The sequence below is a fragment of the Meleagris gallopavo genome, chromosome 16 (assembly GCF_000146605.3).
Source record: "Meleagris gallopavo isolate NT-WF06-2002-E0010 breed Aviagen turkey brand Nicholas breeding stock chromosome 16, Turkey_5.1, whole genome shotgun sequence".
NCBI classification, from domain to species: Eukaryota; Metazoa; Chordata; class Aves; order Galliformes; family Phasianidae; genus Meleagris; species Meleagris gallopavo.
The window spans coordinates 8,549,289-8,562,454 of record NC_015026.2 but is presented as its reverse complement, the minus strand read 5'-3'; the positions used below and the strand labels follow the sequence as shown (position 1 = coordinate 8,562,454).

At 43.4% G+C, this 13,166-nt stretch overlaps 1 protein-coding gene across 4 annotated transcripts in view; it reads left to right on the top strand.

The window, feature by feature from the left end:
- The window catches only part of LOC100544461 (TOM1-like protein 2), a 35,466-nt gene extending 22,330 nt beyond the window's left edge, over positions 1 to 13,136 (top strand). The window contains exons 5-12 of one of the 4 annotated variants that reach the window (XM_010719567.3): positions 309 to 443; positions 1,369 to 1,527; positions 2,268 to 2,384; positions 5,043 to 5,176; positions 7,577 to 7,625; positions 8,196 to 8,322; positions 9,069 to 9,186; positions 11,011 to 13,136. In XM_010719567.3, coding sequence (XP_010717869.1) covers positions 309 to 443; positions 1,369 to 1,527; positions 2,268 to 2,384; positions 5,043 to 5,176; positions 7,577 to 7,625; positions 8,196 to 8,322; positions 9,069 to 9,186; positions 11,011 to 11,182 — 1,011 coding nt within the window. In that variant the 3' untranslated portion in view covers positions 11,183 to 13,136. The remainder of the gene's footprint in view (positions 1 to 308; positions 444 to 1,368; positions 1,528 to 2,267; positions 2,385 to 5,042; positions 5,177 to 7,576; positions 7,626 to 8,195; positions 8,323 to 9,068; positions 9,187 to 11,010) is intronic. The other 3 variants (XM_010719570.3, XM_031555755.1, XM_010719571.3) reach the window with 3 other exon arrangements.
- Positions 13,137 to 13,166: the final 30 nt, after the last annotated feature.

Sequence of the window (13,166 nt, the reverse complement as noted above, 5' to 3'; positions counted from 1 at the left end):
TGAAGAAAAGATCAGCCTGCAGACAGTGCTCAGGAGAGGAGATTGGAAGGAGCTTTCATTTGCATTTACAGACTGATGATGGCAAGGGCTATATGAAACTACTGTGCACTGGGTTGCTATGCTGTACTCATATAAAATGTGTATATGACTGTCTTAATAACATTTGCAGGGTCTTTTTGACCAGGTCTAATGACTACAGCTTCCCTTTGAGGCTGAAATGTACAAAAGCTGTTGTGGTTAGTATCTGAGGTCATGATGGAGAAGAACTTTATTGGGAATGTCCATGGATAATCCCTCCTGTTTTCCAGGCCTGGGCTGATGCCTTTCGAAGTAGCCCTGATTTAACTGGAGTAGTGCACATTTATGAAGAACTTAAGAGGAAAGGCATAGAGTTTCCCATGGCTGATCTTGATGCTTTATCTCCAATACACACACCACAGAGGGTAAGCTGCAGTGCTGCAATGTTGGGGGTGTTTTCCACAGCTGGGCAACTGCTCTTCTTTCTCCTCCTGTTTCTTTGTACTTGGCTTATTTTCTCACTTCTGGAAGGAATTTAGGGAAGGGGCATGTAGCAGAAGCATAATGCAGGCTGGTAAGTTAGTGGAATCTCCTCCCTTGAGTCAAACATCAGTCTGAAAGGAGTTTGGAGGTTTGTACACTTGTCTTGTACCACAAAACCACCACATAAATGCTGCTAATTCTCAGAGAGAGACCATAAGTATATGAGATTGCCTCATTTTCTCAACATTATACTTGTTTCTCTTGGTAATAAACCTGAACCAAAGCCTGCCCATATTTTAAAGGTATACAGATGCTGAATCTCCCTCTGATCCCATGCTAACATGAGGTCTTTATACCTTTGAAAACTTAGGTATGTGAACTTGACAAAAACTACTGCTAGGAAGGAACTTAATGATCACAGGTGTTCTGATTATTCACTGTGAAAAGTTAATGAGTCTTTGAAGTGGTAAATGCAAATGATCAGAACTGAAGGATTACAATCCTTGTGTCAAGATCAATTAAATCCAGTACCTATTTATCACGTCATCTCTTGTAAGCCTACAGTTTAGTTCCTAGTTTAAAATTATTTATAATTATTTATCTTTGGCTCTTATTTTTATGTTGCGTTTTACTTCTCATAATAAATTGACTTAGGTGCATGTGGCCTGGGTCAAAAAACACGGGTGTGTATCTTGGTTGCAGCTGTCTGTTTATGGGCTGGTCTGCCAGTCTGTTCTCGTAACTGCACTGACCTTTTCCACAAGGTACAATTATGTTCTATATTTGAGCCTATCTGGCTTGAGGTTGCTGACAAAGCAAGTGCTGTCACCATTCAGTTTTTGAACTGCTGTCTTTCTGATATGGCAGAGTGTTCCTGAAGTTGATCCTGCAGCAAATATGCACAATTCACAGTCTCAGCAAAGGATGAGCACCAGTTCTTATTCTTCACCTTCTCCAACAGCGTATTCTGCTCCACAAGCTCCAGCTCTGAATGTGACTGGCCCCATCACTGCCAATTCTGAACAGGTATTGGGATGATTATTCTTTTGAGTGAAACTCAGCAGATCAAATTAGAAACCAATTTGCAGAGGAACTTTCATTTTCACTCTTCTGACATTGATTGCCTCCCAGGTCTGGTTCTACTTAGTAATCTTTCCTCCTATTGTACTGCAAAATCTAGGGTTTAGCTTTGTATGTGTGGCCTCCTAATGACAGCAGTTATGAAATCTCACAGTCTGATGCACCAGTCCACTCCGCAGTGGTGCTCTAGGTAAGCAGTTTTTCCACTAGCCATACTCCTTTAGAGGCACAAAACACCTTGCAGATGCAGTAAGTCTTTCTAACAAGGACTTAAGCCTGCATCCCTCAGGATACCCTAATATAATATCATCCCTTCTCTGTGCTGAAAAAAAAAAAACCAACTTAGCAGCAGAGATCTTGCTTGAAAAATGTATATCCTTCCTCACATTTGAGCAAGACACACAAGATGGCAACCAAGATCTGGTTTTAGCCACTGTTTTCAATTGCTTCTCTTCTATACAAGCATATCACATCTGTCTGTGTTGTGATAGTGACTGATATTGCACAGTTTGTTTCTTTCTTCTTTTTCTTTTTCTAAAATTTTCTCCTGGCTGAAACTTCACCTTTTTCTCCCACTAGAATATGTTGAGCCTCATATTTCAAGTCAGAGAGAACCAGAGGTATCACTAAGTCAGTTCAAGCCACAAGGTTAAGCAATACTTTGCTGTCTTTTTACCCTAACATAGATTGCCCGGCTGCGCAGTGAACTGGATATTGTTCGTGGGAATACCAAAGTGATGTCTGAAATGCTGACAGAAATGGTTCCTGGACAAGAGGATTCTTCAGACCTTGAATTACTCCAGGTAACACTTCTCTAGCAAATATGATTCTGATCTTGTCTGTGCTTGAGGTTGGTTGTGGGTTTGTTGGTTTTTGGGGTTTTTTGGAGGTGGGATGTTTTTTGTTTTTGTTCCCTTTAGTGCTATGACTTGCTTGGTTTATGTAATGGATGTGGGCTGTACTTGATCCCAGCCAGTCTCATCTCTCAATGCTCTTCATTTGATAAAGCTTCTCATGATGAGGATTTCTCAACTTCTGTCGAAACGCATTTCATTGCTTTCTTTTGCGTGTTGCTAGTTGTTTTTTTCGTAATGTTGAATAGTCTTCCTTACCATTCCTTCCTTACCTTACTACAGCCTAGAGCTGCCATAGGCTCATTAACTAATGAGCATTTCTCCTTTCAAGTCCTCCACAATCAAGTGTGCAGTAGTAAAACGTTCCTGGCGTTACAGGAAAAAAACCACATTCCTTGGTTCCAGACGGACTAGGAATTGCCAAGGGTTTGTGGGTTCTCTGCCACTTGAAATAAATGAACTTCTTTCCAGCGGATGCGCTGTAGGTTCTCCTGAAGGCAGTGGCTTAAGGCAGGAGCTGAGGTGAAGTTTCATGCTGTCAACATGGCCTGACTGGGTAATCAGAAGAGTTTTATTTCTAGGGCAATCTCAATCCAGTGCTGTTCTTGTTACTTTGAAAGAAAAAGAAACCTGTATGTAGAGCTCACAGGTCAAGCTTCATAGCTACTTCTCCAGACCTGTGGTAGCGAGGTCCCCTTGGCTGAGGAAGTTAATACAAACCAGCTGCAACACAGATGAGGAATACTGTGAGCTAGCATCCAGCCACTGCCCTTACCGTGCTATTTGCCTTTTCATAGCTTCAGAAATAGGCTGCTGTTCTGATCCTCCAGCAGGGAGGATGGGCTCCCACAATAGTACATTTGGAGGAAGGCAGGGAATTGCTCTCTGCGATACATCAGAGTTTGAAATCAATCCAAGAATTGGTCTCTCCCGTGCAGCTGTGCTGTGTGTTTGTCTCGGAGCCATCATGGCAGCTGACGAGAGGCTTTATGATAAAGAGCCTTTCATTTACTGCCCATTTGGGTTGGACAGCTCAAAGCAAAAGAAGCTTCCAGGAAACCATGACAGACCAAAACGGCGTAGAACGGTTTGCTTGCATTCAGAAACATCTACCAACATCTTGACAGCATAACCTTACAGCATAGCTTTAAGGTTAAAGATCTTGATCATAAAACGGAACGACAGCAGCAATTCTTTATTCCAACTGGTTCCCTTCAACTGCTGCATCCTAAATCTGAATCACAGAGCTGTTGAGAACCTGTTTTTGATGACAAAGGATGGGTGGTCTTTTGAGAGCTGTGAGCTGGGTGCTGTGTGGAAGAGCTCCTTGCTTTGAGGTTTATATAGCTGTCCTCCTTAAATAATCCCTGACATTTTCTCAAACAATCAAATGTAAACAGCTTGCTAGAGAGCCAGCTCTGAGCAGAATAGATAGGTACTGTCAGCCCTCTCAGAAAGGCAGCAAACAAACCTCTGAAATGTCACAATCTGCTTCTAAAGTGATGGGATCAAAACTGACATTGGAGAACACATTCCTCAAGCTGTTAAGGCAGCTGGATTGCACTAGGTGAAATTTATCCAGAGCTTAGGTTGTCAGACCATGCAAGGAAAACAAACACATTTTTGCTTTCATCCCAAAGGTTGTGTACTAACAAGTCATCCTTGTTTAGTGCTGAATTTTTGCTCTGAAATGGAGCTGGGGGGTGGAAGATGATGGAAGGACATGCTTTAGTTGAAATGTCAGTGCCCATTGAAGTAAAACTGTGGATCTAATGAGTGGTGCCATGCCATATGTCATGTTTCTTCCTGTAGTTCCTCCTCAGCATACCAGCTTTGACCTTTGGTCGTGAGGCCTTTCAGACCAACGGAGGTGAAAAAAAATATATAGATAATTTATTTTTTTTAAATTTACTTGGTAATTGGTGATCAAAGAGATGTCCTGTAAGCATGAGAACTCCTTTAGACAAACTCAAATCTCCCTGCTCTAGAGTTTTTGTTTTTTAAAACTGTCCACTGCCTTTTTGCAATCTCATCTCTGGACTTACCTGATGGGAATGCTTCTGTGTATAGTTCAGTGGGGGGGGGGAAGAGAATGCCCATCTTTTCATACTCCTACTTCTTGTTGTATGTTCACCCTCATTCACTCCGTACACGGCAAGCTCTGTGTCCCCTGCCTTTGTCATCCTGTTGCATAGCCCTGATGAACTTTCCCTGCTTGTTCCACCACGTGTGTCTTCTAGTTGTTGCAAATGGAACTGTCAGTAGGAGCAGAGTTTTCAGTGAAAACTCTTCTGGAAAGCTCTTGTATTAGCATATTTTGTTCTTAAAGAAGATGACTAAAATACAGATATTTATTTTCTGAAGTGCTCAGAGTTAAAGAAGAATCAGGATGTTGAATTCTAAATAGGCTCTCAAAGTTCTATGCCATCGTCTCTTGAAGGGCATGTTTGATTAGATGTGCTTTTGGGTGACATTTAATCATGCAAAGATAGACTTGTCTTAGTGTTTCTCAGCTGTGGGATATGTTTGGCTGTGAACAGAACTCAACAAAACCTATTTATTGCTGGCTGCTTATCAAAATGTGTGTGCACAATGCATTCCTCATAGGAGTTGAACCGAACCTGTAGAGCCATGCAGCAGAGAATCGTGGAGCTTATCTCACGAGTGTCCAATGAAGAAGTCACAGAGGAATTGCTGCATGTGAACGATGATTTAAATAATGTCTTCCTCAGATATGAAAGGTGAGACACCTTTTCCATCTACTGTTTACGTTCATTCTGGGTTTTCACTTGCAGGTCAGTTGATGAAGTTGGCTATCTGGACCAGTGGGCCAGCATAACAAAACGTAGAAAGCCAAAGCACGGGAAGCACTTACAAAGTCTTTCTGTTGTCTTTTATGATAATATTCCTGTTTCAGTTGTTTCTTTTAATATTATGTTGTTTTTTTTATTTGTTTTTTGTCCTCGCAGTTGAATTTTTGTAGAGAATATCTGTAAAATGCAGGACAGTATGGTGCAGCATTCTTTGAACTGGCAGACACTTGAGTCTGTAAGTTCCTACCATGTGTTGCTGTATGAATGTAGGAACCAGGGAACGAGAGCAGCACAGCCCCAGCTGCCAGTTCCACTTCCTAACATAGGAGCAGCACAGGCGTTTCTGCAGAGCCTGGCTTGGGGAGGCTCCCGACAGCTGTCTGTCTTCTGATCTCTGAGCTCCCAGCTTCCAGTTCTGGTGCGAGGGGAGCTGCCTGACGTGCACGAAGCCTTCATGCATGGAAGGGTTTTGTTTTTAAATAATGCTTAACATCTTGAAAAGGCCTGGCTTGCACAGAACGGAGGTTTTGAAGAGTCGACGTGCAGGCATCATCCCCAGGGGCGGGACGTGGGTCACAGGACTTGCAGCGTGTCAGACAAAGGCGCTGTCAGCCACATCTGCTGCAGGAGTGACACGTGATACGACAGTCTTGGGAAAGTTTAATCTTCCTCTTAATGACAGGCCTGGGGAGCGAGGCACTAAAGAGCACCCTTTGTTCCTTGTCCCTAGCATAGGGCTTTGTTTCTCAAGCCTTTAAAAATAAATTAGACTCTAGATCTGTGAATCCGTGCTGTCACAGCAGAGGCTGGAAAGAAGACTCAGTGGCCTCAATTTTGTCTTTGATTTAGCCCTTCAGAGGAGATCGGGGGAAACTTTGAAACAAATGCTGACTTTTTGTGTGAAACGGTATGTGTTTCATGCACGAGCATGATCCTACGTGGGGCAGAGAGTAACAATCGCTAAGGCTCAGTTTGGTCACCCTGAATATTTTTTTTCCTGTGTTATTCCATCTGCAGCTTTGCTGATTGTAGCTGACGTATTTGTAACCATTATACGCTGCAAGGTGAGCTGAGCAGTGCTGGCGAGCTATTTATGGTAGAATAGCTGCAGTGGTCTGAGTGCTTCAATAAATTCCAATTCTCTGTTGTTCCAAAAGCTCCACATTCATCACATTGATTTCTCTTATGGGTCCAAAGCTCTTTCAGTGATTTGAGCAGGAGCTCTGGCCATCGCCGTGGAGCTTTGGATGTAAGAGAATGTGTGGTACATCAGCCTGCTGGTGAGAAATGGGAGGTGGGAGGTGTCCTAGGTTTCCAGCTTAAGGAACTGGATTTCCACTAACGCCAGACACCCACAGCTTCCTAAAATTGAAATTTGAGCCTGAATTTGTTTTTCTTGCCTTTTAGGTCTAAGTTTTCCTCTGTTACTTTATGAAAATACTTTAGTTTGCTTGCAGTTCTGCACTGTGTTTTGTTCAGCTGAGAGAAAACCCATAGTATTTTTATTTTTTCTGAATAGAGAGGTCACGTGTTACTACTTTTGAATGAGGAGAAACTCTTAACTTCAGAAAAATGATGATAAGAAAGGCTGTGAGAGGAGGTAGTTCCCTCTGCTTTTTGAGTTCATGCTTGCTGAGTTTGCATTTGGGGTTGTATGTGTACATAAGGGTGGGGAAGGAGTAGAGAAGAAACCAGGTCTTGGCTGGCTAGACTTCCTCCCCTAAGAAGCGTGAGGGGTTTTATCTAACCTCATTATTGTTGTTCTCAGGTAGCACCGACCTATGTGAGCATAGATTCTGATGATCTCTGAGTATGTGTTAGGGAATGAGTTTGTTAAGCATTGTTTCTTTTCATGCGTTCTGCTTGGGGTAGAGCTGTGCTAGCATGTATATTGCTTCTAATTTACATGTAGTGCAGCAAGAGGGAGCTGTTAAGTGGGAGTAAGAGTCACTGCGGTGCTCAGCTTATTTAGCTGGGAGCATCAATCTTACTGCAGTTGCTTCTGTCCCTTGGCTAACAGAGCAGTCTATCAAGAAGCACTTAATAGGAAAAAAAAAAAAGACAAAATCCTACAGTGTTTTTCAGGCCTGTGTGTGCTGCAAGATCAGATTAGGCAACTTAATATCCACATTGCCAACAATGCAACTTCTGTAACTATCCTCCCTTTGTCCTAGCTTGGAATTAAATCTGCTAAGGATCTCTCTTGGACCAGTGAAAGCTACATTCATTATCCAGCATGTCATGACTTCGTTATAAACTTGCATTTTTCATTGTTTATTGGTGACTTTAATAGTCCCTTTTGATTTATTATGATTTTTTTTTAAACAGGTTTGAACGATACCGATCAGGACGTTCCACACAAAATGCCAGCAACGGAGTAAGTGCCTAACTCCATGTGTGACATTAGTAGCTACACCACACCAGTCCTGCTGGATCAGACAAAAAGTCAGACCAGCCCTGTGTCCTGTCTGTGGTGGTTAATAGTGGGTACAGGGAAAAGAGTGTAAGAACATGTCAGACTTCTAGCTCAGGAAGTCAGTGCTCCAAAACATCTTTGTGTTTACAGTTCTTGATGGATTTTCTTTCATCTATTGACTTTTTTGTGTATTGCTTTTGAGTCTGTGCAGGCTTCTGACGTTCACAGTTGTCTGGTGCAAAAAGATGTGGAAGACACAGACAAATGAGATAAATCTGAAGAGATGTAGATGACCTCCAGGACAGTTCCCTGTTGCCCTTAGCAGTCAGACTGATTTTTTTTTTTTTTAACTGGTTGACTTTTTTTTTTTTCCTCCATTAATCTTTTTAGTATCCAAGGGAGTAGCCCATTTGGCAGTATGGAAGAAAGGTCTTTTTAGGAAGCAGACATAGTTTTTTGGTGTTTAATGTTGTACTGCAGGGAAAAAAAAAATCTCTGGCACTTGTAACTTGTGTTGTTTTTATGTCTCAGCAGGTTCTGAATGAGGTGACAGAAGATAACTTAATAGATTTGGGTCCTGGCTCTCCAGCTGTAGTGAGCCCTATGGTCGGAAACTCAGCACCACCATCATCACTTTCTTCACAGCTTGCAGGGCTTGGTGAGTACCTGGTTTAATAGTGCTGATGAACATGTAATGCGTGGACTTGTTCAAACCTGACCAATCCGTGGGTCTTGAAGAGCACACAGGAACAGCTAGGCAGATCTTGAGTGTGGGAGCAAGTCTGAGCCATTGCTGAGGTCCCTTGACTGACCTGAACATCTGATGCACGCTCTTCCTGCAGCTGTTGGGCTGTTGCGATTTACAAGGAGACATCTTCCTTTTTCACTCTGCACCCTTTGACTCACCTCTACTTTTGCTGTATAACCACAGGAAGTTTTGGTTATGTGGCTTCGACATTTAGGAGGGCTTTCCCATTCATCTGCCCTATAGCAATCTGTGATTGGGAATCAGCCTGACACAAAAGGGAGGGATTTATTAACCAAAGGGGAGCATGAAAGAAAAGAGACAGATCCAAGTTTTCAGTCCTGGTAAAACTTGTACTATTATTCTTGCTAAGGTTTAGCACTCTATGGGGTGAATACAGTGAATATTCTGGACTGTTCTCCTGCAAATAATGCTTGAATTCTTTGAATGAAAGGTCCTGTGAAACTGATGGATAGTTTACATTAAACCAAACCAAAAATTGCTTGATGTGATCACTTGATTTGACTGGAGGTTCTCTGCTACAGCTGTTAACGAGATGATGCTTATAGCTGTGTTGTTAATAACTTCCTCTATAGCCTACACAGTCATAGCATTACTTGCATGTGGAATACTGTTTCATTGGTCCACTTCTTTTGCAGACTTGGGTACGAACAGTGTCAGTGGCACACTCAGCTCCCTACAGCACTGTAACCCTCGCGATGATTTCGACATGTTTGCACAGACAAGAGGCAGTTCCTTGGCTGAGCAACGAAAGAAGTATGTTGGAGTTTATCTTTAGCGTTCCTTGGTTCATGGCCTTACTATTTTCTAAGGGCATGGATCTGAAATTTCTTTGTTTCATTCCAGATGGAAAAAAGTAGTTTTGATGTATGTTTTTGTGCTGCTTTTAATCCGGGCCTTATCTTTCTGGTCTTTATTAGTATTAGCAAATGGGGAAGTTCTTGCTGCTGGCCAGAGCAGACTGGCTGGGTAATGTTATTTGACAGTTAATGAGTTCATTGGAAACTTGGAAATAAACTTGCATTCACTTTTGCTCTCAAAAAGGCTTGTCACCCCATCCACCTGGCCAGTGCTTAAGGTAGAGGAGCATAAACATCTTTCATATGAAGGTCATGGATACACCTTGGCAGCTGAATTGCTGCGGTCGAGGGCTTGAAAACAGAGTTAACATCAGTTAAACTCTCCCTTTGGCTCAATGATGAGACTCTGAGGATGTCAAGGCAGTGTAGCTTGACTGGCTGTCATGCTGTCTCTAATTTGTTTATATTTGTAGGGCTTGCATCTCTAGGGCTGCAAGTCTGGCAATTTTGTGGGTATTTAACAGGCCCAATTATTTTAATGTAAAATAAACCTGTGCACTTATTAAGAAATCCTTTGATCCCTGTCAAGTGAGATTCATTAAAAGCCACTCAGGTAATTTACTTTCATATATTATTTCTTGCTGCCCCCTGGTTTCAAATTCAAGAGGGTATAATGGCTACCAGCAGTCAGAGCAACACTTCGTTTCAAATCAAGAAATGTTGTTAAATAGGTTAGCTGAGACTTCAGCAGATATTCCAGAGCTGATATGTTTTCGATAATTTCAGCTGGCAGGCTTATTAGGATCTTTCATTTGCAGCCATCAGTACAGCTGTTTGTACTGCTTCAGCTGTAGTGTCAGTGCTGAGATGTGCTCTGCTGTAGAGGCACACGTTATCACTAGATATTTCAGGCTGAGAGCCCTAATGTGCAGTCAGAAAGGAGATGCATTGCAGAGAGATCTAATGGAGTTCCCTCTGTCTCTTGTGCTAAATGAAGCGCGAAACTAGCTTCCCACACTGCACCTCTATCTCCTCCTGCGAGCTAATAGAACAAGGAACACATCAGTCCGTGATTTCACAGGGAAGGATTGCTGTGTCTTCCCTTTGTAAGTGGAGCAGCAGTGAGGCAGGGAAGATGTGAGTGTGACATGCCACCGTGCCTAAGTGAGAGCCTCTGCATGCCCAGGAAAAGCCAGTTCTCCTGCACAGCCATGGCTCCTCCCAGGGGCTGGTGCTGTGCTCAGAGAAGTGATGCAATTGCCTCTGTCACCTGACTAATACATGTCCTTTTTACACAGCGTTGTAAGGAGCTTTTTAAAAATCCAGCCTCTGAAAATAGATGGTGATGAGCCAAGTCAATGCACTTCTTCATGTGCTTCGCTTTAGTTCTTAGGAGTGTTTCACCTGCTTCCAAATCTCTCTGCCAGTTTCCCTCCGTGCATCAAGGTTTCCAAACATCAAGTTTGGTAAATCGTAGTCTGTAATCAGGCCTTTTTTCACAGTGCCCTGCTACCTCTTGGATGTGCCTCATAACTTATTTGCCTCCCTCTCATAATGTCAGTCTTCCCCTTTTTTCTTCAACAAGCTGTCTGAGAAACTGCTGGTTAGTTTTATACAGAGCACGCCCCTCTTTTTAGAATCCATGTAGTGCAGTTAAGTCCTTTTAAGAAAAGGAATGTACTTTTCGATTTCAAGAGAAGTTAATCAAAATAGCATGTGCATTCTCCATGGATGACTGTTGGGCTTCCTTCTAGTTCTGTGGTTTGTTCCTTTGTTGCAGTGTGACATATGAGGACCCACAGGCTGTCAAAGGACTGGCATCCGCCCTGGATGTTCGGAAACAAAACACAGGAGGGGTAGGTCATTGCTCTGTGTTTTGTTATCTGAAGCTGTGTGTGGAATCCAAGCTGCAGACAGCTCCTTCGACTGAGTCTTCTCATTCTGTATTCTAGTGACATGCTAGTACTGGCTATTTTGAAATTGGTATCTAGGAGCAACTACTTACTCAGTAATGATTGCTAAAGAGCTGCTACTTAGCACACCAGCCTAAAAGCCTTCAAAATGAGAGTGGGTAAATTGTCCTGTGTGCTTGCAGCTTGCCTGAGGGGTCTGGTTCTTTGACTGGAGTTGTTGCTGAAAAGAATAAATAGGGAACATCCTGTTAATGCTGGTGTGCCTCTGTTTGCTTTGATTTTGCTTACGAAAATTGGTGCAGTCTTAATCTGCCAGACTTTGCTCAAAGTGCATGGGCAGGAGCAAGCGACAGGAAGAGAAATTATTCAGACTTTTAATGCTTTGCATGCCTTGCCACAGCTGCCTTTGCATGCAATCTGTTCTGCCCCTGGGCAGGAGGGACCCATGTGCTGCCGCCTCTCACACCACCTGATCCTTACAACTTGTTTCAGAGGATGAGCTTGGCCGACTTTGTGTGTATGCCTCAGTGAAGACAGAAGTGGAAGGAGCTCTCAGGTCATCCCTCAGCCCTTTCTACCACCCTACTTCTTAAAATTGTCCTGTTTACAGCAATAAGTTTTCAGATGACAAAGAAAGCACAGTCTTTCCCTATGCAGTTTCAGTCTGTGCTGACCACTAGGGAGCACGGGAGAGCCAGTGTAGCACGGGGGAGAGGCAGGGCAGCCTGGGCATGTCTCCCTCCATGCAGAACTGCCTCCCCGTGCCTTGGCTGATCCCGCCCTGCTTCTCTCTGAAGTTGAAACGGGAGTGCTCTGGGCAGCTGGCATGCCTGGCAACTTCTGCTCTGAGCCGGAGAGAATTTGTGTTCTGAGCCAGCTGGGGTCGGATCACAGCTGCCTGCATTGGCCATAGTGCAGTGGTTGCCCAAGGAGCACCCCCATCCCACAAATCTGTCTGCTGGTTGCTGTCCCCATCCTCCTGCCAAATGGGTAGTGTATAACCCATCCCACAAAGCTTCGTCCCAGCACAGTTGAGGGAGGGGGTGGTAGCATAGGGAGGCAGGGAAAGAAGTTATACCAGGGAGAGAGAGAGGAATTCCTGATGTCAGTGCTACAGTCAGAGCCCCTGTGTCACTGTGCTCTGTTACTGGGAGGACCTGGGAAGCAGTCTGAGATTCTGTTCTTTGTTCCTGGTTAACCAAAAGCACGGGGCTTGAGTTACTGCTGGCCGAGGGGGCCGTCCGTGTTTATTAATGCTTCTGTTCTCAGGCAGTTGTGCTTGAGGCACCAGTGTCATTCACAGTAGTGTAGCTGCTGCTCTGCCTGAAGTGTTATGGGTTCAGATGGCTGTATCTAAGCTAATCTGATGGGTCAAAGTTTTGTGGGGAGGAGTACTTTATAGGTTGTGGAAGTTTGGGCTCTGAGATGGTGTAGGGACTTTGCTTTTCAAAGGTCCTGGTGACTGTATCGTGTAATAAGAATTGCTCGTTCTCAAGGCACTCTTTCTTTAGTAAACACTACTTTTTTTCAAGTGTTGTGAGGCTTATGGGTGTCTCTTCTTAAAGGAAATAAAAATTAAACTCTCCTAAAGTTCCAGCCGCAGCATGCGTAGGGAAAAACTGGCAGTGAGCAGTAAATGAAAGACATGAGTTAATGTGGGTAGAGAGCTAATTTAAGAAGAGCTCTAGGGTGGAACCAGAGCTTTGCAACACGTTCTGCACACGTTGTCTTCCAGCACAGTTGTGCAGGGGTAAATTTCAGCACATCCGACATTTCTAATGTAGTCATACTCAGAAAGATCTGTAGGGAGATGGCTGCTCACGTGGCATTAGCTGTCTTTTAATATGATTTAGCAGCTGGAAACCGGACAAGCTAAAAATACCCTGAATTCTTAATATTGCTTTTCCTCGTTGGGAATTGCTTTTGTTGCCACAGAGTTGTTGCGTGATCACAGCTGGGAGGAGAGGTGTCCAAGAAACAATTCTCACTGTTATGCAGATAGCAGATAAAGTTGGAGTGATTT